Source organism: Callospermophilus lateralis, chromosome 1 (genome assembly GCF_048772815.1).
Source record: "Callospermophilus lateralis isolate mCalLat2 chromosome 1, mCalLat2.hap1, whole genome shotgun sequence".
Taxonomy (NCBI): domain Eukaryota; kingdom Metazoa; phylum Chordata; class Mammalia; order Rodentia; family Sciuridae; genus Callospermophilus; species Callospermophilus lateralis.
In genome coordinates this window covers 219,860,301-219,887,721 of record NC_135305.1, presented here as the reverse complement: position 1 = coordinate 219,887,721, position 27,421 = coordinate 219,860,301, and the positions used below count along the sequence as shown (strand labels likewise).

The following is a 27,421-nucleotide window of genomic DNA, read 5'->3' as shown; positions in this document are numbered from 1 at the left end:
ACTGCAGCTCCATCCTCCCCAACAGGCCTTTCAGCCAAGACCGGAGGGTCCTAATACCACCAATCACCACTCAGTATGGGCGGCCAAGTTACTCCATTCCTGAGGACCCCAACCCAGCAGATCCCCTAGGGGACTTGGTCCCCTTTTCCTGGGCACTGGTCTTCCTGTCAACAAGCAGGCAGGGTCCCAGCCAGGGCAAGTCCCTCCTCTGGGGCTGCAGTTTCTTCTCTGACCTTGAACACCTGGCCTCTCCATGACAAGTTGGCGGGCTCCCAGTCACCAGCCACCACCACCCACCCCCCCAACCCCAGAGAAGCACACAGACCATCCAAGCTGCTCTTCTGCACTTTGGTGTTTTATTATTTCCAAATCTCAGGCTTATGTACAGGAAATAAGAGCACTGATAGCAGACAGACCTAAAATGGCCTGGCTGGTGTGGCCAGCAGGCCCCTGGGAGCTGCAGCCTTTGCCCCACCACCCTGTCCCCAGGGGGAGTTCCCCTCCTGAGAGCCTGTTGGCACTGTGTGGCTGGTGCACCCCTGGTGACCCGCTGTCAGCAGCCCCCGTCTGGTGCTGTGGGGCACATCTCCTGCCACCAGACACGTGGCACCTGCAACCCCTTCCTTGTCCAGCTGGTTCTCTAACTCCCTGTCTGAGCTCCAGGCATAGACCAGAGTACTGTCCCCAGAGGTCTATAGTTGCCAGGGGTGATGCCCCTGTATATGTGACCCACATGATCCAGCCGCAGAGCTCCCTGGTCACTGCTGCCTTGCTCAGAGGATCTGCTCTGAGCTGGAGGCAGAGATGTCCAGGAGGCGCCAGGCTGCGTAGGGGTTGAGCTCGTCCTGATCTCGGCAGAGGGCCCACATGTACAGCATGCGCAGCACCTTGTCCTGTGGAGCAGAATGGGGCATGAGGGACTGGGGCTCAGGAGGCAAACAGGGACAAGGGGCTATTGAGAGGCAGGGGAGGACACATGGATCAGGGAGGAATCAGGGTGCTGGGCTGGGTCCCCAGGGGTCACTGCTCAGGTCTTGGTAAAATTGGACAACTTATGATGCATCCTCTGATGACCAGGCCCAAACTCCTGACCATTCCCACCAGGTCACAGAAATTACTGGTTCCAAGCTGGCATCTGTGCAGGGTGGCCACAAGCAGGGTCTTGGGGGTGGGAAGTTGTGCCCCCTCCCCCCAGAGTTCCCCCACTTACCGGGTCACCCTCAACCACCTCGCCTTTGGGATTTCTGATCACCATCACCAACTGGGCCTGGAAGGTGATGATCAGCACAGGACCCTGCTCCATCATCTTGCCCATAGCCAGCTGCAGATAGCAGAGAGGGCAGCAAGCCTCAGAGAAGGGCCTAGCCCTCCCTGCTGCCTCCTGGAGGTGGAACCCCTGCTGTGGCCCTTCCTCCTGAAGCACTGCCACTCAGACCAGGACTGGTCCACTTCTAGGAGTGGGGGACATTTCCCATGAGACTCTTCCCATAATTTCAAAGACCAGGACTTAGACTGTGAATGTGCATGAAGGCCACAGGGGGGAAGAGAGAAGGAGCTGGCTCTGACATTCCTTCTGCTCCCCAGAGGAAGGAAATCGGGGGGGGGGGGGGGGACGGTGGTAGACCAGCCATGGGGGCTCTCAGGAATGCAATGTCTGGGCAGTGCCCCAAACCTGCCTAATGACACAGGTGTTCCTGGAAGCATGATGGAGTTGCATCCTGATAAAACCATCAGAAGTTAAAAATCGGGGCTGGGGATGTGGCTCAAGCAGTAACGCGCTCGCCTGGCATGCGTGGGGTGCTGGGTTCGATCCTCAGCACCACATAAAATAAAATAAAGATGTTGTGTCCACTGAAAACTAAAAAATAAATTAAAAAAAAAATCTCTAAAAAAAAAAATAGTTAAAAATATCACTGCTGAACACACATCGAATGCACCCAACTACTGTGCATCCTGGCATAGCCCAGCCTGTCTCAGGCACACCATGACACCTACGTTAGCCTACATTTGGGCAAAATTCTAACACAAAGCCTATTTATAATGAAGTTATTACAAGGAATTTTAAATCAAAATTCTAAGTACAGTTTCTACTGAATGTGTATGCTTTTGCACCATCATAAAGCAAAAAAATCTGAAACCATGGAAGTCAGGGATCACCTGTATCCCAACCATAGGACTATGGAAGTCCCTTTCTGCAAAGGGACCCTGCAGCTCATTTAAACGCCTGCCTATACTGAGTGTCGGTGCTAACCAGCAGGTTGTCCCAGTCCAGGTGAAGCCGTCCCCTGTCCCCTGTGTGGACCACAGCCCCCACCCCTCAGGGCTCCACCCTCAGAGGCACTTACGTCAATGTTGTCAATGTCTAGGACGCGTGAGTGGAACTGGAGGCCCAGGGCCTTGGCCTGCTGGATCGGGTGGGCCAGCTGACTGTAGGTCTGCAATGAGAGGCCAATATGCCGGTGTGGACGGCCATCCAGGGCAGGTCACAGACTCAGCTCCACTTGGAACCAATGTCTACACACCCTGGCACCTGGGTGAGCAGACAGTGAGAGCAGAGGCCAAGAGCATGGGTCCAAGAGGAGGTAGGTGCCACCAACCTGCTGGCCTGAATCATACACTTTCCTCTTTATGGGAAGAGTGTGTCTCCCAAGTGAAAGCTGTATTAATCAGCAAACAGTAATTCTGCTGGAACGCCATCCAGAGCACTCCCAGGGCAAGGGGGCGGATCCTTGGCTGGTCTTTAACACTTGGTATTTACCTCCGCTGGACTCTTGGCCTGGAACCGGATGCCTTTTCTAGGATTTGTCCTAAACCTAAGGGTGCCTCTCTCATGGACCAGCCCCAAAAGACACCCTCACTGCTCTGTGCCTGCTTTCAGACTGCGGACACGGTCCCCAAGACACATGCAGTTATGGACATATTCACTAGAAGCTTCTCTGGGCTGGGCAGGCCCCTAGGATGCAAGACACTCTGAAGGCATATACTTTTTATGGAAATAAATGATTCTCAGAAGAAAAAAAAAATCGTGCCAATCCTGCTTTTGGGCTTTTTAGAGATGACATTTCAAAAACACCTCAGTGAGCAGCTAGAACTTCAGCTGTGTTTCCAGGAGTACCAGCAGCTCTCTGGCAAAGATGATCAGCCCCAGCTTAATGGTCCCAAACTAAAAAAAAAAAAGAAAACCCACAACTCATAAATGCCTGCTGGATTAGTCACAGTGCAGGGGAGTATTTAAAAGGGAAACCTGACAGAATCTTCTGCTTTTTCCAAGTTGTTTGTGAGCAGGGTGCAGAATAGAATGAGCCAAAAAAAAAAAAAAAAAAAAAAGTCGGAATTGCTTCAAAGAAGCTGGGGAGGAAAAACAAAGCATATGGCCAAAGAGGCAGCTCAGGGAGAGTGAGGAGGGTGAGGCAAGATGGCCTGAGCAGACAGGCGCTGGGAGCTCCACAGGCATGGGGAGGCTGCCAGGAGCGGGGCAGACAGTGTGTGCTCTGGGGATGCCTGCCCAGCCTCCTTGTGCTGACTCTGATGGTGGCCCCAAGGCCCCGAGCACCGACCCTGGGAAGAAGCCGGGCCTTGTCAGGACGTGCTGCTCCTCCCTGGGCAGTAGATCTTGTTAGAACAGCCTTGTTCTTGTAAGATTGTAATCTTGTAAGATTGCCAGGTGCTTTGTACATCTAGGTTGGCAGTGTACCCTTGCACCCCAGTGAGGTAGGTGTGGTGATAAAGTCTGGCTCAGGGGACAGGTGAGCCAGGTTAGTGAGGTACCCGCCATGCGTGAAATTCAGGAGTGCCAAGGGAACATCTGGTTTCTTTACCCAGGGTAATTCACTGACCTTTTTCACCCTCTGCTTGACCCCTGGACTCCAAGCCTGTGCCCCAGGCCACCTTGGCCACAGGGTCCTGCATCATATCTTTACGGCCACCTGACCAGAGCAGGAAAAGATGCTCAACAGGCCATCCTGGAAACCTCACCTTTACTCCATAGCTTAAATCAATTATGGCTCTTTAATTTAAAAAAAAAAAAAAAAAAAAAAATTTGTGGTATTGGGACTTGAACCCAGTGACACTCTACCATTGAATCACATCCCAGCCCTTTTAATTTTTGAGACAGGGTCTCATTGACTTGAGATCCTCCTGCCTCGGCATCCAAAGCAGCTGTGATGACAGGCATGCACCACATGCTTGGCTCTTAATCAAAATTAATTTAAGATAAGGGGGGTGGGCAGGAGGCCCAGGAAAACTGGCAGGTCTGTGACATCAGGTTGTCCCTTGGCACTGAGTAGGAGGAACCCTCTTACTGAGGAGCTTCTGTCTGCATGCAGAGGACCTGACGCCCACAGGCTGGCCATGGGCTCTGCATGGGGCGAGCACCTCTGGTGGGGCACTCATGGGCACAGACACATTTGCTGAGGGAGAGATGGGGGGCGGGCTGTGGCTCTGTGCCAGCGAAGCATCTGACGCAGACTCGCTCCCTTCCAGAGCCAGGGTCGTCCTGCTGTCCCATCCTCAAGCTAGCTAAGCAGGCCTTCTTCACACGTGGTCTTTTGGGGAGTGGGGGGCCTGGGGATGGAACCCAGGGCCTTGCTGGGCAAGCACTCTACCACTGAGCCACACCTAGCCTTTCTGTTTTGTTTTTTTTTTGGCAGAAAAAGAGAGAAAGAAAAAAACAGTACTCACAGCTTCATAGCACCAATCTTTGAGAATGTCGAGCTCTCCAGAAATCATGGCCTAAAAAGGGAAAAGAAAAAAAAAAGTGTGAGAACTAAGTGGGCTTTTGAGGTAGAACTCTTGAGAACATTCTCTGGTGGGGACCTTTCCTCAAAGACCCCTGGCCCCTCAGCCTGTGAGTGTGAGTCTAGAGAAGGACATTTCCACAGGAACCTGGCTACAGGGTTGGAAAGGTTGGAAAGGGAAGTGTCGGGAGAGGGGCGAGGGGCAGGAAGGAGCCAAGCTCTGAAGGGGAAACTGTGGCCAGGTTGAGGCCCAGCACCCAACTCCCCCCACCCACCTCCCTGCCTAAGCGGTGAAAAGGACATGGGAGTGGAAGGACTTTCTGTGGTCCCACAATAGGCCTGAAGAAAGCCTGGCCTGGCTAGGTGGGGGCTGCCCAGGCTCCTGTCACACCCCAAGGGCTACAAAGAGGCAGAGAAAGGCAACTGGCCTTGGCAGGTGGGTGGCTGCAGTCCGACTTAAGCAACACCCCCCTCCTCACTTACAGACGAACGGGGGGAACAAGAGCAGCTCAATGTGGATTGTGGGATTGCCAGGGACAAGGCCCAGGAAATGTCCCTTGGTTATGGGTGTGGCTGGGGCACCCTGTTAGAGTGTGAGTGTGGTGGGTGCCTGCTTCTCCCTGACCCTGGAAGGCCACTCCCGGGCACCTGTGAGGAACAGCTTCAGGCAGGGAGAAGGGAAGGGACACTAGGAGACGCAGGACAGGCTTCCGGGGAGGCAGGGTGCTGCTTGACGACAAGGAGGAAGGAAGACTCATTCCTGGAGCAGCCAACTCTGGGCGAGGCACGACCCCCAACTGTCACCATCCCTGGAGCAGCATGGACCACAGTAGGGTCAAGCCCCCTCCTGAGACCCTATCATGGGTGCATGTAGTTAGGCATCTGTACCCTGGACAAGGCAGAGGGCAGGCCTGTGGGGCAGCTGCAGCCAGGTAGGAGCCTAGAATTATCTGCTCAGAAGACAGTTCCAGCGGCCACGCTCCCCTGGGGACACTAGACTTGGACCCAGAGTGCTGCCTGGATAGGAAGAAGTTGGCCAGAGAACCAACCACCCCAGGAGGGGCCCTGCTAGGACGTGGCAAGCACCTCCAGGACGTTGGGGATGATGTCATTCTCGCACTGCTTCAGAAACCGGTCCTTGTCGAAGGCTGGGTCCACCCGCAGGATCTCAGTGAGCACCTCTGACATTTCCGTCTTGGAGAACAGGCCTCCTATGGGAACCAGAGCCTGGGGTGAGTCAGGACCCTGGTTCCCTCCCCACTGCCTGCCAGGGTGTGGGGGACCCCTCCTGCAGCACAGCACTCACCCAGCAGGTCAGTGACCCTATCGGTCAGGGCCCGGGATGCTCGGATGAGCACGTTGTCACTCTCATCATACTTCATCTTCATCTCAAAGAACCCTGTGGGGGAGGGGGTTGAGAAGGGCCCTTTCCAGAAAGCTGCCCAGCTCCACAGCTTCTGGGGACTCCCTACAGCCCCTGTGAGACCCACCCCGGACACGACTGTGCCCCAGAGGGGATCTCTGAGCCTGCCTCCTATCTGTGCACAGGACTGCTGCCTGCTGACCTACCTGGCGAGGTCACGGAGACCCTCGGCTGGGGCCCTAGAGGGGCTGTGCAAGTTATGGGTTGCCACCCCTGCTGGCTGTGGCTTCCACTACAAAGGAAACAGAGGCCTCTAGTGGTCCTCCCAAGACAAGGGACAAGGGCAAGTGGCCTGGTGGCTCTCTGGCTCAGCACCTAGGAAATCCCATGCCCAACACAAGGCAACTCCAGCCCCAGTGGCTGCCACGGGGCCCTGGGCTGGCCCTGACCTCTGAAAGCACCAGGGTTCCTGATGTCCTGACCATTCTATGAGGGAGCAATTGCCTGGCATCTTGGTAGCAGAATCTATAACTGAACCATCAGGTGGCCTCATAAAGATGACCAGCCCTTTGTAAACTGTCTCCATTTCTACAAAATGGGAATCTGTCCAGTGGCCAGAGTGGGCACACTGACCAGTGTCCACTACCATCACCCCGCCAGAACTTGATAGGAGGGCTGTACTCACGATTGAATACCACGTTGTTGTCTTTGAAGTCCTTCCACTGCTGGTACCACTTGGAGTCCTTGTGCAGCACGACTCCCAGAGCCTCCCTGGGCAGGACGCTGGTGTAAGCTGCAGCCCTGGTGCCACTGGGCCCTCCCATTACCATGGGAGGGACAGCAGAGGTCGACCCCAGGCCCACAGCCACGATGACCCCATCCTCACCTCCTGCCCCATCTTCTCCCTCTGTCCCACCCTTTTGGCTCCTTCCAATTTTCCTGAGGGAGCCAGAAAGCCCAAGCAGAGACCAGGCCATGGCAGACCACAGGCATGATCCTGACGATGGCGTCAGGGCAGTCTGGGACCTACTCGTTGGGCTCAAAGACTTTCTCTTCTTTGAACTTCTCTCCTGAAAACTCCGTCCTTTTCCTCAGCCGTTCAGGCCTGCGGTAAGGCCCAGTCTGCCCCAGAACACTCTGGTCGATCTCCTTCTTCACAGACTCTACCCCCTGAGGGAGAGCAGCAGACCTGTGAATGCCTGTGTGACCACCAGCCTCACCCAGACGCCACCCCGGCTGCCATGCTGCCTGGCTCAGCTCCACTCACCTGGGAGAGGGCCTTGAAGGCTGCCGTCTTGCCCAGCTTCTCCCCTCCCTTGGACACAGTCTCGGCAGACTGCTTGGCTGTCTTGGCAGCTTCTTCCATCCCCTCCTTGATCTTTCGGCCAAGGTCACTCTTGCTGACTTCGTCAAAACTCTACTGAGACAGATGGAGAGATGGGCATTCACACAGCACCCACCCAGACCTGGACAGGTCCACCACCTAGAGCTGAGACCAGCAATACACACTCAAGAACACTGCATTCAATTTCTGGGGTACAGAACCCCTGGGCTCCAGGCCAAATACTGGGTTTAATGACCTCTCCCCCAAATAGGTAGGAGTCCTCCAGGGAGCAGGGAACCAACCGCAACAGGGATTCCAAGGAGCAGCAGTGCAGGGTGAGAGTGGCGGTGAGGGTGCCCGATGCCAGTCCTCAGACCTGCACCCAGGCTGTCCCTCCTGGTGTCTCACATCCACCTCACCCTTAAATGGGGGCAACATCATCAGTGTCCAGCAGATGGGCCATAGTCCTGCCTCACCCCAGCTGACCTCCACTCCAGAAGCCTCCTGGACAGTGTGGCTGCCACCACAGTCCTCCGTACACTCACCACAACACTGCCAGGCCAGCCCGTCACAAGCCCGTTCCCCCTGCTGTCAACACCCCCTGGACCCAGGGTTACTGTGACCCCAGAGGACTCCTGGCCACATTACCATTACCTCCTTCACTGTCCCCGTCAGCTCCCCCAGCTTCTTTTTTATCGCCTCGCTGGTTCGCACAGTCTCCGACTCGATGGTTTTCTGTGATAAAGAACATCGCTTCTTTTTATTCCTACACAAGTGAGCTTTACCTTATAACCAAAGGCCCCAGGAGGCGCTTTCTCTGTAGCCCAAACTCCCCACAGAGGCCCAGAGGCCTCCCCCTACAGGTTCCTCACAGCCCACAGCTGGGCTGGTGTCTCTGCAACTGCAGGCTCCTTGCCAAAGCCAGTAGCCTAGGTCCACCTGGCAGCCACCTCCAGAGCACGGGCACCCCAGTCCTGGGTCTTCCTCTGGGTGGCAGGAGGTAGTTCCCTATCCACTTGGCAGCAGTGTTATCTTGAAGGGCGGCTCTTGGCTTGATCTTATCTTACTCTGCCTTCCACCCTGGCCACCTCCCCCAACCTCAGCCTGCTGTCCCCAAATCAGCCCTTCCTAATGATTTGCCATCTAGCTGAACACTCAGTGAGACATTCCATCCTAGTGAGCAACTTGGGGACACTCAGGGAAAAGGCCTCTTCCATGACCTGCTAGGGATCAATAGAATAAAATACCAAACCAGGTGTGATGGTGCAAGCCCATAATCCAGCAACTTGGGAGACTGAGCCAGGAGGATCGCAAGTTCAAATAGTTTCAGCAATTTAGTGAGACCCTAAGAAACTCAGTGAAACCCACTCTCTTTATAAATAAAAACACTAAAAGGGCCAGGGATGTGTCTTAGTGGTTAAGTGCCCCTGGGTTCAATCCCTGATACATTAAAAATATATATAAAAATAAAAATAAAATACCAAGCAACCTGGGGCACGTATGCCCTGAGGCTCAGCCACTCATCTTTAGGATGGGTAACCTGTCCTCCTGCAAAGCCCTTACATGGTGTTCACATAAAGGTTGCCGCATCAAGTCCAGGCTGGTGCTTGGTAGCTGCTCAATAAAAGTCAGCAATGGCAATTGATAATGACCCTGGCATTGTAACCCAGTTTCTACCACTACAAACAAAAGCTCTCAGGAGCAGTACACCTAAAAGATCATGTGCCATAGATGACCCAATGTAGACCTGACCCAGCTGGTTAGGAGAGTGAGACTCCAAGACTGTCTCACAGTTCCCAGGAGAAGCTGATGCTGATGATCTGTGGACTGTGTGGGTAGGAGTGGGGGGTGGGGAAGGCAGCAGGGGGTGGAACCAGAGCCTCGTGCATGTTAAGCACAACTCTACCACTGAGCTACACCCCAGCAACGACACAAAGTGCACTGCAGAGAAACCGCAGAAACAAGAGACCTGGGCAACCCACTCCTGTCCCCTGGGAACTCCTCATCAGTACAGCAGCCTCACCTCCTCACAAGCAACCCCTTCCTCAACCACAGGGCCCTGCCCTGGAAACCAGTGTGGAAGGGGGGCGGGGTGGGGGGACAGAGCAAAGGGACTCACATATTTCCTTCTGGCTTCCTGGAGTGCATCAGACTCTTCCAGCTTCTTGGCCTCATCCCGGAATTTTTTTATACTTTCTTTCATCTCTTTGTTTTTGGCCAATTCTTGTTTGATGTTATCTACCAAGCCAGACAGAAAACCCTTTCTGTTTCCAGAGGAATATGATTTGGACTAGAACAAATGTAAAAGAAAAAGTTAGAGACTGGAAGAACACATATGAAAACACCCAGTAACTACTGAGGGACTAGGAGGCACTCTAAAATTTTTTATTGATTCAAGTTAAAAAATGAATCTCTTGGGCTGGGGATGTGGCTCAAGCAGTAGCGCGTTCGCCTGGCATGCGAGCGGCCCGGGTTCGATCCTCAGCACCACATACAAAGATGTTGTGTTTGCCAAAAACTAAAAAAAAAAAAAAAAAAAATGAATCTCTTATCTATTTCTCTCCTTTTTGCAGTGCTGGGGATCAAACCCAGGGCCTTGCACATGTCAGGAAGACACTCTACCATGGAGCCACATTCCTCAGAAGATGAATTAAAGAAACACCTGATCATAAACTGTGGTACAGTTAGCCCTTTATATCCACAGGTTCTATATCTTGGAATTCAACCAAACACACATAAATACATTTTAAAAAAGAAGCTGGGTGCAGTGGCACATGCCTATGATCCCAGAGACTGGGGAAGCTGAAGCAGAAAGATCACAAGTTCAAAGCCAGCCCAGGCAACTTAGCTATAACCTGTCTTAAAATAATAAAATAAAAAGAGCTGGTGGTAGAACACCTCTGAGTTTAATCCCCAGAAACCGCATCTGTACTGAACATGTACAGACTTTCTCCTTGTTATTATTCCATAAATAAATGCTATCTCCACAGCATTTATTTCACTAGATATTTTAAGTAATTTAGAGATATTTACAGTCTAGGGGAGGATTGTGCAGATTCTATGCAAATATTGAGCCATTTTATTGAGCCTACTCAGATTGTGTTATCTATAGGGGTCATGGAACCAATCCCTGGCAGATACCAAGGGAAACTGCACATCCAACAGTGGAATATTGAGAAATGAACTCTTAAGCCACAAGGAAACCTGAAATGTACACTACTAAGTGTTAATGAAGTAATCTGCAGGGCACAGTGGCGCATGCCTGTTAATCCCAATAGCTCAGGAGGCTAAGGCAGGAAGATTTTGAGTTCAAAGCCAACAATGGCGAGGGCGCTAAGCAACTCAGTAAGATATTGTCTCTAAATAAAATACAGAAAAGGGCTGGGGACGTGGCTCAGGGGTTGAGTGCCCCTGAGTTCAATACCCTGTACCAAAAAAAGAGAAGCCAATCTGAAAAGGCTCCAGACTGCATAATTCCAACTCTATGACTCTCTAGAAAAACTGATCAGTGGTTGTTGGGGACTGGGGGAAGGAGCGATGAACAGGCAGAGCACAGAGGATCTCTAGGAGTGAAACTACTGTGTATGAACCTGGACATGTTGTGGTGTAACGGTCAACAGGATTCATTTGTCAGGAGCCACAGAATGTACAACACAGAAGTGGTCCCAGCCAGGCAGGGGTGCACACACCTGCAATCCCCGCAATTTAGGAAGCTAAAGCAGGAGGACCACTTAGCAAAGCCCTTGACTTAGCAAGACCCTGTCTCTAAACATAAAAAGGGGGCTGGGATTGTGGCTCAGTGGTAGAGTGCTTGCCTAGTACATGGAATGCACTGGGTTCAACTCAGCACCACATAAAATAAACAAAGATATGATTCCATCTACAACTAAAAGATTTTTTAAAAAATGAGGTAACTCTTTTTATGGCTTTATTTTATTCATTTATTTTTTTTTTTTTATGTGGTGCTGAGTTTTGAATCCAGGGCCTCACATGCGCAGGGCTAGCACTCTATCACTGAGCCACAACCCCAGCCCAAGATTTTAAAAAAACATATAAAAAGGGCTGCAGATGTAGTGATAAAGCACCCCTGGATTCAATCCCCAATGCCCGCCCCCCCCAAAAAAATCCCAAAGGTAAACTACTGGACTTCAGTAAATAACAATGTATCAATACTAGCTAATCAATTGTAACAGATACCCCCACATACTAGACTTGAATAACAAAGCAAACAATGTGCCCAGATAGTGGGGAGGAGGTAGATGGAAAGTCTCTATACTTTTTGTTCAGTTTTCCTATAAACCTAAAACTGTTTTAAAAGAAAGTCTATTTAAGGCAAAACAAATCACAGTCTCCTTCCTCACCAGAAGAAACAAAGGACAAATGGCTAGGCTAGGTCCTCATGAGCATTCAAATATCCTCACATGAACCCAAAGCAAAAGTCAACAACACGAAAGGGACTCTCATTCCAGGGATAAACTGTGAAGAACTCTGTAGGTTCTAATTCCAAAATCCAGTACAGGGCTTCTACTCTTCCTGGCTCCTCTAGAAAAACATTGGCCATTTTTGGTATCCAGCTCTCATCCATGTCACCCAAGAGCCTGGTGACCATCACAAACTTCCCTTTCTTAGCCCATAGAAGAAGAGTCACAGAGAGCCTGCATCTTGGGAAAACCCAACACATCCAGATGCAGAGAGAAACCAAGGTGCAGCTCCAAATACAGGAACCAATGTCACACACTACTTAGGGGTACATGCTTCAGGTCAAAGCTGGACTTAAATTCTGCTTTGCTATATGTATAGCAACAAAAGGGCTCAGTAAAAATAATTTTAAAAATGCTTAAAAAGTGATATAAGAGAGTCAACACAGGGAAGTAGCCAGATGTGGCTACCCCACTTAGGATATGCCACAATAGCTGAGGGGCTGCTTTCCCAATATCAAAGTTGACTGCCTCCCTGGCCTTTATCAAGCCAAAAGAGAAAGCAGCAGCTACCCTCGTGCCGCTCTTTGGAGAGATGGCCAGGCCTCTGGTTGGTAGGCTGCAGCCTCATTCCCATCCTAGCCTTTCTCCAAAGGAAGCCCAGGTCCTAAGACCTTCAGGGATTCTGCCATCTTGCACCAGCCCTTCCATATATTCTAGGGCTGCAAACTGTGGGTGTAGGGGACTGCACAACCAAGGAAAAGAATCATGGGGCCTGTCCTATATCCGCAGATTCCAGAACAGAACCAGGGGGGTAATTAGTTGCCTGCAAGGAATTAGCTGAGTTGAGGCCTTGGGTGTAGGAAGAGAGGGTGTAGGTTACCCCAGCATACATTGGGGCTTCCGGTCTCACTCATAGTTGTGACACTAATAGAAGCATGGGCAAAGAGAAGTGACCAGGACAAAGTGAAGTCCAGAAACATCAGAGTGATTCTGATTCAATGCCTAAAGGGCTGTCTCCCAAAAAAGGGGACAACTATGCCTGATGAGGGACCCAAGGGCAGAGGCAATGGGGAGAAAAAAATTTGGCGCAACACAGGGGCCTTTTCTAGTCATCAGAGCACTCAGTGTGCTACTCTTTGAGGTACGAGTACCCGATCACCAACAACATCAAGCAGGATGCTGCCCAAGCACTTCCTGGCATACTGAGAAGAGCTGGCACACTGGGCTCTACAACTTCAAAGAACCTGGGCACAGAGGCACACCATTGACATACCCCTGGTATCATGAGCATGGTATCGGGATGCCACTTACCAGTGGCAGCTCTCCACCTGGCCGGCATATCTGGTAGGCTGAACCATGGGGTAGATTGTGGCTGGAAAGAAACTGGACTCCATTGCCAAGGCATCTCTAATTGGAAGAAAAAGGAGAAAGTTCCATTCAGACAATAGTTTGTCTAGGAAGTAAGCAGACCACTCAAAAATGCTGGAGTCACCTGCAATGCATTTGCCAATTTTGACCAAGTGTTTGCTGTATGCTAGACAATCTGCAACCTTCCCAAGTCTGAGAAGCCAATGGAATCTGATAGAAAAGAGAAAATGCTACATCTGCACTTCCAAGGCATATTCCTGCCTCTGAAACTGGGAAGTAGGGACTGGGGGTCAGAGGTCCCAGGAAATGTCAACCTGTGGGGAAGAAGGCTAAATATATCAGTACAACTTAATCCCTTAACCTGAAAGAGGACATGCTAAACTTCCATGCCAGTGGCAAGCAGTCTTCTGTCACAAGCCCACCCCACTTTTGCTAGCCTCCAAAGACAAGAGACCTGAATTTTCAGAGGCAAACTCATAACTTACTGCCTCACAGACAATGCTGAAATAAACCTGCAATGTCCTGGTCAAAAGTTGGGCTGCAAGCAGAGCAATTTAGTGGAGTCATTCTGAGCAAAGCCCCAGTCAATTTCACGTGAAAGGCACTTTCTTCTCTTACCAAATGATGAATGTTAAGCTGGATTCTATTCTACCCTGCACCCTAACATCAAACACTGAAGCCTAGTGCACTAAAATCAAATGACCTAATAGAACCACTCTTCCATTTCCTGGGCCCTTTCTTTCTCTGTTCCCTACCAGTTCTGGCAACCACCCGCAACATCCCAAATTTACACAAGTACCATTACTGCCTATGGTTAGTCAAGGATAACTCTTGGGAATGTAAATAACTTGTTTTACGTCTCTATATGCTTATACCCACTGATTACAGAAGCAGTAACAACAGCAATCCTATGAAGTAAAAGAAGCTATTTAATCTGGGAGAGAAATCTCATGCTAGGATGAAACCTGAGTTTAGTTTCACCTAACCTCAAATTTGCCCAATCCAAACACGTGTAAATTCAACCTCTAAGGAGTAATCAAAGACACCTTTTATCCTGACATTCAGCTTTCTGTGAAACATTTTCCTTCCTCTTAATCCAAGGCTCTGTATTCAGGTTGATCTGTGTTTTGGACCTGTCAGTCACCTAATAGCTCTAGGACTGTGGGCAGGTGGCTTAACTCTTTTAAGTTTCTAGTTCCTTCAACTAATGAAACAGGACGAAAGGATAGCAACATGATACACTAGCTTCTGAGTGTGCATTACAAGCCCTGATTCCCATCGCCCTACGGACAGGAGAGTTCTCAATCTTAGGGCGAGAAATAAGTCCCGCACTTCCACGCTGGGAGTGAGGAGAGGCGATGTTGGAAATGCCCTCGGTAGAAGACCTGGCATTTGAACGCGTGCTGTGAATGTCACTTTCTTTGCTTTCACCTGGCCACTTTTTCTCCAAGGGGCACTGTCGCTCGGACCACCATTCACTTCCCCGTGCACATAGAGACTGATGAGCGAGAGGTGACTAGCTCCCCTTCAGGCTCTGCGCACAGCCGCCCCCAGCTTGGTGTGCTCGGTCCCCGCGCTCAGGCCTCGCTACGTGCTCTCTGGCCCGGCCTCAGGTGACCCAAAGACTCAACCCCAAGCCTCCACGGGAAGGGCTACAAGAGCCGAGGGCCTGAGAAGGAGGCCTCGGAGGCTGCGCACCCAGAGCCCCCTAAACCCACTCGCCAGCCCCGCAAGTCCGCTCACCCGCGGACAGCGGCACCAGCCACCCCGCAGCGCCGCCGCCGCCATGTTGGAAGATCCCGTGTGACCTTCTCGCGGCGCGGCCGGATGGCGTCAACCGCCGCGACCGCCTAGTGCACCGTGGTCCCGAGAAAAGCCGGCCCAGCGGGCGGGGTTTCAGAGAGGGAGAGCTTTCTGATTGGGTAAGACGCAATTGGGGGCGGAGAGAGAGCGCGAGCGAGCAACAAAGCCGTCCGTGGTAAGGGCGGGGCCTAATAGCGGTACCCCGGGAATTTCTAAAGAGCTTGTCCTCTGATAGGGCAGGGTTTTGGAAAAACGGAGCATATGACTGGTTGTGGGAGGCCTCAAAGGAGGCCCAGGGGGCGGGCACTCCTGTGAAGTTCAGACCTGTGGTTGGGCAATATCGAGAAGGGGCGGAGCCTGAGGGCGAGGATTGAGTCAGATCGGTGATTCCACTACAGTCTGTTCAGGGAGCTCTCAATATTTGATTGACAGGGACTGACCGGCAAACTATTTGCTCCAAGAACGAGAGCGAAGGAGCTCGCTCTTATACAGCACTTTGAGAAGACACCTATTGGTTCTGACCCAGAACAGGAGGGCGAAGCGATACCAGGCTGGGTGTGGACTAGTCTTGCCCTGAAGTTTGTTTTTCATTTGGAGAATGCCGCCATCAAGTGGTGGCACATTGACAAGGTTATTCGATCTTTGTCTGGGGAGGAGGAGGGATGATACCTTGGGGGAGAGAATGTATGTTGCCTGGTTGTCCTCTTGAAGCTTTTTGTATTGTTAACCCCTGATGTGGACTTGTGGAGCTCAGTTCCTTGAAAAAAGATGCCGCTTGTGCTGTAGAATATTGAGGCAGCATCCTACCATGAGGTTCTGTTCTCAAATTCATCACTCCCTGGTTATTTTACTACATGTTATTATTATCTGCTCTCGTGAGGTTATTTACATGTAGTCACATGCCACATTATGCCACCTCGATTATGGACAGACCACAAATATGGCAAACCATGGCCCCAGAAAATTATGACATTGTAATTGTATCACCTAATAACATTGTAGCTATCCTAACAGCCCAATACATTACTCATCCTACTCTGCTGCCAGTTGTTTAAAAATATGGCACATACATTTGTGTACAGTACATAATACTTGATAATAAATGACTATATTATTGGCTTATTATTATTGAAGTGTACTCCTACTTACTGAATGTTTATTGTAATCCCAGTTCATTGGGAGGTTGAGGCAGAAAGATCACAAATTGGAGGCCAATCTCAGCAACTTAGCAAGTCTCTGGTTCAAAATAAAATAAAAAGAGCTAGGGATGTAGCTCAGTGGTAGAGTACTTGCCAAGCATAGTGGGAGGCACTGGATTCAATCCCCAGCATGATAAAAAATAAACAAAACAGTTCACTGTAGAACAGTTAGCCATGTCACACCAGCAGCAGGTTCACACATCTCATGTTCACCGAGGGCTTGATCACATCAAGAAGCCAAGTTGAGTGATTGGCCTAACCATGTGGGTTTGTGTAAATGCACTCTGTCATTCACTACAATGAGATCGCCTAATGTGTCCCCCTCATTAAGCAAGGCATGGTCACATGTTGTATCTGCATGCTGGAAACATGATGTATGTAGCTACATCTCTTAACAGTTCTTGGATGGAGCCCTATTATTAGTGGAATCAGTCACAGTGGGAGTATTTACACCACAGGAATTGGCAAACATTACAAATCAAATGTTTTTGGTTTGTTTATTAGGAGAGCCAGTTACTAAACACAGCAGAGGATGAGAACATGAAGGACAGTGAACATCGACTGTTCCCAAAAATCTGCCGTGCATAGAAAGTGAAATGATGACAGCTGGAGGAACATATGGAGAGGAGCAAGAGTGCCTGGTTTGTTTTCCCCAACTTCTTATTTTGCAGAATTTCAAAGCTGCAAAACTTGAAAGGATGGTATGATGAAAACTCACAGGCCCTTCACCTAGATTCACTTATTCGTGTTTGCTATAGCATCCTTTCCCCACTCCCTGTGTTTGTTTGGTTTGTTTTGTTAACTTTTTAACAAATTTTTGCAGTGATGGGGATGGAGCCCAGGGCTTCACTGCATGCTAGGCATGTGACTACCACAGAACCACACCCTCAGGCCTGATTTTGTGTGTTTCTTTTGCTAACCCATTTGAAGGAGAGTTTCAGACATCCAGAGGTCACGTCATTCAATACTTAATCATGAATCTCTTTAGGACACTTTTTACAAGATGACAGCATCATTAACCCCCAAAATACTCATTAACATTGAATAACTAAATAGCTCAATATGGTGGTGATTTCCAATAATCCCAGCTATTCAGTAAACTGAGGCAAGAGGATGGCAAATTTGTGGTAAGCCTCAGCAACTTAGGGAGGCCCTATCTCAAAAATTAAAAGGGCTGAGGGGTGTGGCTGTGTGGTAGAGAACCCCTTAATTCAACTCCCAGAATCCAATCCAGTGTCTCTTATTGCATCTGGTTTTCCTATCTCTTGCAGTTTCTTTTCACCTAGAAGTTCCCTTTATTTTTTCTTTCATGATTCTGGCAACTTGGAAGCCCTGTTGTGTAAAATGCTCCACATTCTAAATTTAACTGACTTACTTATTAAAAATGATTGGATTCCAGTTTGTCTAGAAGGTGGTAATGGGTCTTTCCTGATGCACCCTAACAGAAGGTCCATCATGTAAATGTGTTCCACTTTGAAGGATGCTAAATTCCATGATTTGGTTAGGGTTTGTTTTTACCTTCACCTTTATTTTAATGTTCTTTCTAGTGCTGGGGTTGTTTTTATTTGTTTGTTGTGATGCTGGGGATAAAACTCAGGGTCGTACACAGGCTCATCCAGCTCTCTACCACTGTGCTACACCCCAGGCCTCGAGCAACATAGTTCCTTGTGGTTGTTGGACTGACAACCAGTTTCCTTGCTGCTTCTCAGCGGGCCACTCCTACCTCCTAGAGGTGGCCTGAACTCCTTCTTATGTAGCCATCAGAGTCCCTTCCCAACTTTCCCAAGCTTGAAATCTGATGTCCTCTTTTGCCAGAGAATTAGTCTTTGCTTTTAAGAAAGGCTCTTGTGATCAGATTGGGCCCACCCAGATAATCTTCCTTTTATCATAAAACATTACCTCTGGAGTCTCTTCAGGGCTGCTCTGCTTCATAGATGATGACTTGTAAAGGTGCCCTCACCGGTGGAGGGAGTAAACTAGCTCTCTTGGCCCTGACATCATTCAGGAAGATGGAGCCTCACTTCTAATCACCACAGCATTGAGGATCAGCTTTCAACATATGAATTTTAATGGACACAACTTCAGACCAGAGTGGTTTCGGCAGCCCAGGCTGACTGAGACATCAGTCAACCAACCATGCACCCCAGACTGCCTGGTGTTGTGGCTGGGGACAAGGGACCTTCCCCCAGGTATATGGTGAATGTGTGGTAGAATGGGACAAGGATGGTCAATGGCAAGGTCAGAAGTGGCTGAGGAAAAGAGGCAGTGAGGGAACCATCCTTTGAAGAAGTGTCTAGAAAGTCTATTCTTGGAATTATTTCCAAATTTGAGCAAGATTTTTTTTGGCATTATTTACCTGCTACTAGGTGACAAGTCACTCCAAAGCTTAGCAGAAAGTAGGAAGTGGTGGCCAGGGCTGGGGGAGAAATGGAGAGTTGCTGTTTAACATGTATAAAATTTTAGACGTGTAGACTAAAGCTCTGATTTGGATATGACTTGAGTCTGTCCCCCAAAGGTTCACCTGTGGGAGGCCTGGTTCTCAATGTGGCAATGTGAGAGGTGGTGGCACCTTTAAGAGGTGAAGTTCAGCAGGGCATAGTGCTGCATGCCTATAATCCCGAGGATGGGGGTGGGGACTGAGGCAAGAGGATCACAAGTTTGGGACCAGCCTCAGTAACTTAGTGAGACTCTATTTCAAAAAATACAAATAAAAAGGACTTGGAATATAGCTCAGTGTTTTTGTAAAAGCACCCAGGGTTCAATCCCCAGTACCAAAATCAAAAAAGAGTTGGAGCCTAGTGGGAGATCCCTGGGGGTACTGCCCTCAGAGGGGATTGTTCTAGTCAGCCTCTGCTACTGTAACAAATACCGACAATCAACTTATAAAGAGAATAGGGTTATTCAGGTGCAGTAGTGCATACCTGTGATCCCAGCTACCTGGGAGGCTAAGGCAAGAGTATAGAAAGTTTGAGTCCAGTCTAATGAATTTAGCAAGTAAAATAAAAAGTAAATGGAGCTGGGAATATACTCAATAAGAGGCCCTGGGTTTAAAAAAAAAAACATGCTGGGGATATAGCTCAGTTGGTAGAGTGTTTATCTTGCATGCACAAGGCTCTGGGTTCAATCCCCAGCACCACAAAAAAAAAAAAAAAAAAAAAAAGGTTAATTTTGGCTCATGATTTTGAGCAGCCCAGTCCATGAACAGGCAGATCCATTGCTTTTAGGATTCTGGGGGTGTCAGATGGCAAGGAACAAAGCAAATTGCTCACCTAGGGCCAGGGAGCAAAATAGAGTGAGGATTGGGGTCCCACAGACCCTTTAAGGGCACACCCCCCATTAAAGACCTCCCACTATGCCCTACCTCCAAGAGGCTCTGCCATCTCTGCAGCACCACTTCAGGGACTGAGCTTTCAGTACATGGGCCTTTAGGGGAGACTGAAGATTCAAACTGCAGCAAGAACTATGGGAGTCTCACGGGACCCCAAGTTAGCTCTCAAAAGGGTCATCATGAAAAGAGCAAACTGTGCACACCTGTGATCCCTGCTACTCAGGAGACTAAGGCAGGAGTATTATAAGTCCGAGGCCAGGCTGGGCAACTTAACAAGAGCCTCTCTCAAAAGGAAAAAATAAAAAGGGCTGGAGATGTGGCTCAGTGGGGCAGCACCCCTGGGTTCAATCCCTAGTCTCAATAAATACATACATAAATAAATAAGGCATTAGAGCATCTCTAATCCAATACGGCTGGTGTCCTCCCCAAAAGAGAATAGGACATATACAGAAGGATGAAGAACAGGAAGACACCATCTGTAAGCCAAGGAGAGAGAGAGAGGCCTCAGTGGGAATCAAGCCTGCCCACACTGTGATCTGGGACTTCCAGACTCCAGAGCCATGGGAAGATGAGCCAGCCAGTCTGTGGCTCTTTATTACAGCAGCCCCTCTGCATCTTCCCTCACAGCTCCTGCTGCCTAGAGGCCTCACCATCTGCCTGCCTTCTCTCAGGCTCCTTCCGTCTTCTGTGCCGCCTTCTCCCTGGCTGAAGCTCTCCTCCATCTCTGGCTCAGCTTCTTGAAGTATGATGGCTGCTGGCACCAGCTGTCTATCCCCTCTGTGCCAAAGCATGTGCTCAACCTACAGGAGCCAGATCTTATTTAAGGCCTTCCCGACAAACCTTTAGTGGAAGGTGCAGTCGTGAGCCCTCTTATCCTGACAAGTTACTCAAAGCTTTCAGAAGGGAAGGAAGTTGCCTAGGGCCACAAAGCTAGGGTCAAAGAGATTCTAGCTGATATGCAGCGCCTTTGTCCCAGGTTGTGGTGCAGATGCCAGGCTGCTGGGCCCTGTGTGGGCAAGGTGCTGTGGAAGCAAGTGTGGGACTCTATAGTGGGCCTTGATGCGTCAGAATCTGTGGTCCAGCAGTATTATTCTCTATGAGCCTAAAATTGCTATAATATTAATAAAACTGTACCTGTCATTCTGCATTTTGTAGGCAAGGAAACATAGGCCTCCAGATTTTAAATGAGTCAAGTGTTCTGATGGGAGAAATCCAAGGTGTCAAGAACCAAGGTACAGCTGAACTTGCAAAAAGAGTGTTTTGGCCAGTGTCATTGTTGGGAGAGCAAAGCTTGGCTGGAGAGCTTGGGAGTGAAACTGCGGGTACAGGGACAAGAAGTCATCTTAAGAGTTTGGGCTGTATACTGAGAGTGTGACCAGGAGCTATTGCAGGGTTCCATGTGTGTTTTTTTTTAATACTTTATTTTAAAAATTATTTATTTTGCACTGGAGATATAGCTCAGTTGGTAGAGTGCTTGCTTGAATGCATAAAGCCCTGGGTTTAAGCCCCACAAAAAAATTATTTATTTTGCAGTGCTGAGGAATGAACCCAGAGGCTTGCTCATGCTAGGAAAGTTTCTATCATCGAGCTACATCCCCTGCCCGTTTTGAGACAGCATCTTGCTAAATTGCCCAGGCTGGCTTCAAACTTTTGATGCTCCCTTCTCAGCCTCCCAAATAGCTGGGATTACAGGTATGCACCACTGCACCCATCCAAGTCTTTAAGAGAAATTTGGGGTTCACAGCATAATTGAATGGAAGGTACAGAGATCCCATATCCTACCTGGCCCCCACTATCACCATCCCACCTGGGAGCAGCACACTTGTCACAATGGATTAACTTCCACGGACACATCACTATCATCCAAAGCCATTCACTTTAAGGCTCACTCTTGGTCTTGTTCATTCTATGGACTTAGAAAGTTTTCAAGGACATGTCTTTGTCATTATAGTATCATACAGAGTATTTTCACTGCTCTCAAAATCCTGTGCTCTGCTTATTAATCTCCCTTCCTCAGCAACCCCTGAAATTTTTACTCTCTCCAGTTTTGCCTTTTCCAGAATATCATATAGTTGGAATAACACAGTATTGATCTTTGCAGATAGGCTTCTTTCCCTTACTCGTATGCATTTAAGGTCCCTGAGATTTTCATTGCTTGATGACTCATTTCTCTTCAGTGATACATAATCATCACTGGATGTACCAGAGTCTACCTAGCCATTCACCTACTGAGAGGGATATCTTGGTTGCTTCCAAGGCTGGGCAATTGTGAATCATCCTTCCATGGACGTCCATGTGAAGGTTTCTGTGCAGACAGTCTTCAACTTGTTGGAGAGCTTTAGGTGTGGTGTGTGGCGGGGTGTTGTGCAAGGGCCAGAGCTAGCTGTTTTGTGGAAAGATCCCTCTGGCTGCTGTAAGGAGCCTGCAGAAGTTCCCAGGGAGACAGGCGGACTGAATTTGGTGACTGATCTTGTGACTCCAGAGCCTGTCCTCCTACTGAAGGTGGGTGATATATTCTATTACGAAACCAGCAGCCCTCCAAGTCTACCCAAGAGTATGGAACACCCACTTGTCCCCACCCAGGCAGGGTTCCTAGCTCCTTCAGGTGGTCTACTGCTCCAGGCTCCTTGGAGGCATTTGTGGTCAGCAGGACTCCTCTCCCTCTGCAACCTTATCTCACTTCTTCCAATTACTTACACTTTTCAGAGTCAATTTAGGATGTGAGTGGGAGGGTGGGAATAATCAGCAGGTGCCCAAAGCAGATCCTCTAAGACTATCAGCCCTTGTGAAGAACCCAGTCTGACCTCTTATCAGGCCTGGTTTATCTCTTGGTGTCTAAGGCCATGATACTTTTGGGGCCCTTGATGGTATTTTGATCTTGTTAAATTATAAGCAACCTTCATATTCCAGCCTGGATTATGCTGTTGTAAAATACAATAGATATGTTGTAATATATGTGTGTGTGTGTGTGTGTGTGTGTGTGTGTATATATATATATATAAATATATATACATAGACACACACACTTTATGTGTGTATGTGTGTCTGTGTATTTCCTGACTATTGAACCCAGGGACATTCTACCACTGAACTACATTCTTAGACTTTTTTTTTTTTTTGGTGGTGCTGGGGATTGAACCCAGGGCTTTGTGCATGCAAGGCAAGTACTCTATCAACTGAGCTATATCCCCAGTCCTACACTTTCACTAATTTTAAGACAGGTTCTCATTACTGAACCCAGGGCCAGATACAAAAGGTCAAATACTGCAGGATTCACTCACAGGGAGTCCCTAGAGTAGTCAGATCCACAAAGACAGGAGGTAATGGTTATACCAATGACCTGATCATTACACACTGTGTGTGTGTTGATATCACACTGAGCCCTGTGAATAAATATATTATGTGTCAATTAAAAAAAAAACAGCACAAATCTGATGGCCTCACTTCCTACTTAAACCCACAGGGCTGGAGATGCAGCTCAGTGGTACAGTGCTTTGCCTGACATGTGCAAGGTCCTGGGTCCAATCCTCAGTTTAGTGAAAATAAAAATAAACTTAGGGAAAGGGGAGTCAGTGTTTAATGGGGACAGTTTCAGTTTGGGGAGATGAGGAGGTTGTGTGATGGATGGTGGCTATGATTGCACCACAATATGAATGTACTCAATGCCACTGGACTGCGTACTTCATAATGGTTAGGAGTTAATTTTTATGTTCTATATATTCTGCCATAATAAAAACAATTGTGATCAACAACAAAAAAGATTCAGGAGTTAGACTGCTCCTCTAACTCTGGACAAGGCACTTTACTTTTCTGTGCCATAGTTTGCCTGTATGTAAAATGGGGATAATATTAAATGCTTCATAGGGTTGTTTTAAGAAATGGAGGAGTCAGCCATCTTTGGTGACATTCATCTTTCAGGGACATGAGTACCACACTGCTGTGTTATTAAGACCTGAGGGAGAAGACAAATGAACGGACAGCCTTGGAGCTCACCCATCAGCCTATTAGTTTCCAATTCTGCTGTTGACAAATTGTTGCAAACTTGGTGACTTAAAACACAAATTTATCCTCTTACAGTTATGGAGGTCAGTTTCAATGGCCTGAAATCATTATGTCAGCAGGACCATGCTCCCTGAGGCTGGACATTCTGGAGAAGAATCCATTTCTCACCTTTTCCAGCTTCTAGAGAGAGCTAAATTCTTCGATCCCATGTTGTGGACTCTTCCTACCAGTAGAACAGCCTGTGACCCCAGTGGTCACAGTGTCTTTGGTCAAATCTTCCTCTACCTCTCTTTGGGACGATGTTGGGCCATCTGGATAATCCAGGACCATTACCCCTTCTCAAGACCCTTAATTTAATCCCATCTGCAAAGTCTCTTTGCCATGTTACGGAACATACTCAGATTGAAGGCACTAGGGCCTGGATATCTTTGGGGACCATTATTCTACCAAAAATGTGGGTCAGAATCCACCTACACCTCCAGGGTGGTTTCTTTTTTGTAAGCTCTGGTTTCCTAACCTGGGAAATAAAACCAGTAATCCCTGGCCACATGATTGCTGTGAGGACCCATCCTACCCTGGTACAACGCCAGGCCGAGTGCCAACCTACTCCATCCAGGCCTTGCTCGGAGGACATGCAGGATCTGGCAGGCTGGTTTCAGGACCTTCCGCTGTGAGCACCCATTCTGCACCCTGCAGTAGCCAGAAAAACCCTAAAGTTTCAGGAAGACAGAGCTGGGATTGGCATCACTGTGCACTCGTGGATCACAGGCTATCATCACGGTGGTCTGGGATACTGGGGTCACCTTGGCATTTGGAGCCTCCACCACCTAGTTCAGCCCAAGAACCTTCAAGAGACTGACAGACCCCACTGCCTTCCACCCCAAACAGACACATGTACATACCTACACTTGCTTTCAGGGCATCTGCCCCTGAGATTTTTGTTCAAGGCTCCATTTTTAATTTTTATTTATTTATTTGGTACAGGGGATTGAACTCAGGGGCACTCAACCACTGAGCCACATCTCTAGCCCTGTTTTGTATTTAGAGACAGGGTCTCACTGGGTTGCTTAGCACCTCACTTTTGCTGAGGCTGGCTTTGAACTCGCAATCCTCCTGCCTCAGCCTCCTAAGCCGCTGGGATGACAGCATGCACCACCATGCCTGGCAAGGCTCCATTTTAAAAAATCAGCCTTTATGTGTGGGGTCTTGAGTATGCCTGGACTAAGCTGGTGCTCTCTGAGGGGCCCTGGTGTGAATTTCTTGTTTGCCATGCATTCTGTACATCCAAACAGACCACCCCTAGCATACCATCCGCACTTGGTGACAATCCAGCCAGCTGTCTTCCCAGAAGCAGCACTTTTATTATGTGGCGAAGGAGAAAGTTTATGTTAATCTGTAAGTAAAAACAGCAATCAAGTCCTCCCACCTGGATACCAGACTTTCCTGAGGGCCCTCAGCCCTTGGTGGCTCTGACAACTTTTGGGCCTAACTCTCCCCAAGCCTTCTACACCGCCCATGGCTGGCTATTTGGCTGGGGTTTGGGGTGTGCAGTTTACACATCTGACCCGTAAGGTCAGTCTTTAGGTCTGACCTGACAGAGAGAATAGTACATTCATGTGTGCACCATCAAACTGGTCCCCCTTGTCATCTTCCCATTCCTATGCCTCGGCCCCCCATGCCCTGCCTCTTGTCCTGGGTTCCTTCAACTGATAAGGGCCCTTCAGTGGCCTGGTCCCTCTTACTCCCTCCATGCAGTGGCTCTGACTGCAATATTCTCTTCAGACTCGGACCCTCACTCCCAGGAGCTCTCTTCCTCCCTCTCCTCCACTTACTCTTAGGACCCTACATCAGAAGTCTTCCACTTGGGGAAAAACAACAAAAAAACCAATTAGACAGCATGCAGTCTTTGGGAAGAAGGTGAAAGGCAGATTTTGAAACTCTATACATTCCATAAAAAGTACAGAAATAACCTGAAAACCCCTGAACAGAGACTTAAGAGAGAATTCCCCAACAAAGGCCATCAGCATCTGCTGGGAGGGGCCCTATGGGAAGAAAGCTGGCCAGGAGCACAGGGAGAACAGGGGAATGTGGGGGAAAGTTGGGGAGGGAGGGCTGGTGTGGAGAGTGGATGAACAGGCCACAAGCAGAAACCCCAAGGTAAACCCAAGGACTGTAAATATGAAGTCAAATGAAACAGATGAGAAATGTCAACTTTGAGAAGCCAGGCCTCTGGGCTCAGAGGGGAAAAGCCTGGCTTGTGAACTCATCCATGAAAGGAAGATCTGGTTAGAACCAGGAGGGCCATGAGAGAGCTGGTCATGGAGCACACCTGGGCTGTCTGTGGGCTCCATCCCTACCCCCCACCTCCACCGCCCCCCCCCCCCCCCCCCGTATGGGTTGAGGCCGTGGCTGGCCCAGGCTTACCACGGAAGGAGGACGTCACCTGGCGCTTTACTTGGCCATGGGCTGCTCACGAGTCACACACGATCACCCCTACACCATCACATCTCAATTATCCCACTTCATTTATTACCAAAATATCACAGAATTCCAATCATTGGTAACATACAGTGTTTGACACAGACCTGATACCTGCAGAATGAACTGAGTGTCGGACAGTTGAGTTGTTTGGAATCATCAGTAACACCCGAACCATCACTCCATACTTCAAAAATACGCTTTTGAGAGCTTTGGAAACTGAATTAAAATGTCTACACAGCTATGAACAATTGTTTAATAAAACTTTTTCATGTTTCCATTACATGTAAATATATCAATTTGGCATCTCTATAAAAACTCTGAAAATGGTGCAAAAGTTTCATTCTCTTTGAGAAAGCCATTGACAAAAAATATTCACACTTCACTAAAATTTTGAAAAATGGTCTTCTTTCAAAGCTTCTTTATTAATCTGAAATCTTCTGGATTATCAAAATCTAGGTTTGCTTTTTCCTCCTAAAACACTAAAGAACATTTATTCACAAGGATTTAAAAGAAAAAAAGAAAAAGGCAATGGGGAGATGGAAAACTGATAAGGGCTCCCCCCACCCTCTTCTTCTGAAAATAATTTTAAAAAGCTGGTTACATAAGCATCCTCCAAAGAACACAATGGGATTCATTTTATTGTTGACTTTTGGACAGCAGTGTCAGACTTTATTGAAAACAAACCCATGTAAAAACAAAGTTAAAATGAAAAATGGTACCTGAAAAATAAATTATTTCATATAAAACAAATCAATAACTTAAAACACACTAGTATACAAAATGTCTAGCCATCTACTGTACAACATGGGAATCAGTTGAGAAGCCCCCCTCCCCCAAAAGCAAGCCACTGTAAACGGAACATCACGTGGGAAAGGAGGTGGCCCCAACCAACGGATAGGCCTTCTCTTCTGGGGGAAGGAACACACAGTCCTCCCAAGTCTCCACCAACCTAACTTAGGTACTTGCAGTTGCTGACTTACAAGTTTTTTTCTTTTGTTTTGTTTTTAATGACCAAGAAAAAACTGAACTATATCGCAGAAAAGTTGTGGGAAAATGTACTATAATCATCAGAGGGCTGGGGAAAATCCCTGTTGGGATCGATATTCAGGTTCAACTGCTCTCTTAAGAATGTGTCAATAACTAATGCCACTCAACAGAAAGCACTTGTGACTTCAGGGCTGTCTTGGGAAGAGTGGGGACAGATCCCTGGGAGTAGGATGAACGCTGGGGGTCTCTCCTAAAGAGCCGCCTCAGGTCCCATAGGTGAGGCAGGTCCTGGGAAGATGGGAAGGATGGAGGTGGAGGGACGGAGTAAAAGCCCTTGCCGACTTAATTCTCACTCTCTTCCATCTAATGCAGGGAAGCCAGCTGCACAAAGCTTGCAGAAATAAAATCA

The 27,421-nt window shown here is 48.6% G+C and overlaps 1 protein-coding gene across 1 annotated transcript; it reads right to left on the bottom strand.

Annotated features, from left to right (window-relative positions):
• Nucleotides 1–337: 337 nt before the first annotated feature.
• Nucleotides 338–15,063, bottom strand: Timm44 (translocase of inner mitochondrial membrane 44). The gene is made up of 13 exons (XM_076850143.2): nt 14,956–15,063; nt 13,156–13,251; nt 9,543–9,713; nt 8,078–8,158; nt 7,367–7,516; nt 7,130–7,269; nt 6,785–6,870; nt 6,043–6,135; nt 5,823–5,947; nt 4,681–4,731; nt 2,346–2,435; nt 1,211–1,321; nt 338–893 (listed from the first exon to the last, which is right to left on the bottom strand). The coding sequence occupies exons 1-13, from the start codon at nt 14,998–15,000 to the stop codon at nt 774–776; spliced, it is 1,359 nt and encodes a 452-aa protein (XP_076706258.1). The 5' UTR covers nt 15,001–15,063; the 3' UTR covers nt 338–773.
• Nucleotides 15,064–27,421: the final 12,358 nt, after the last annotated feature.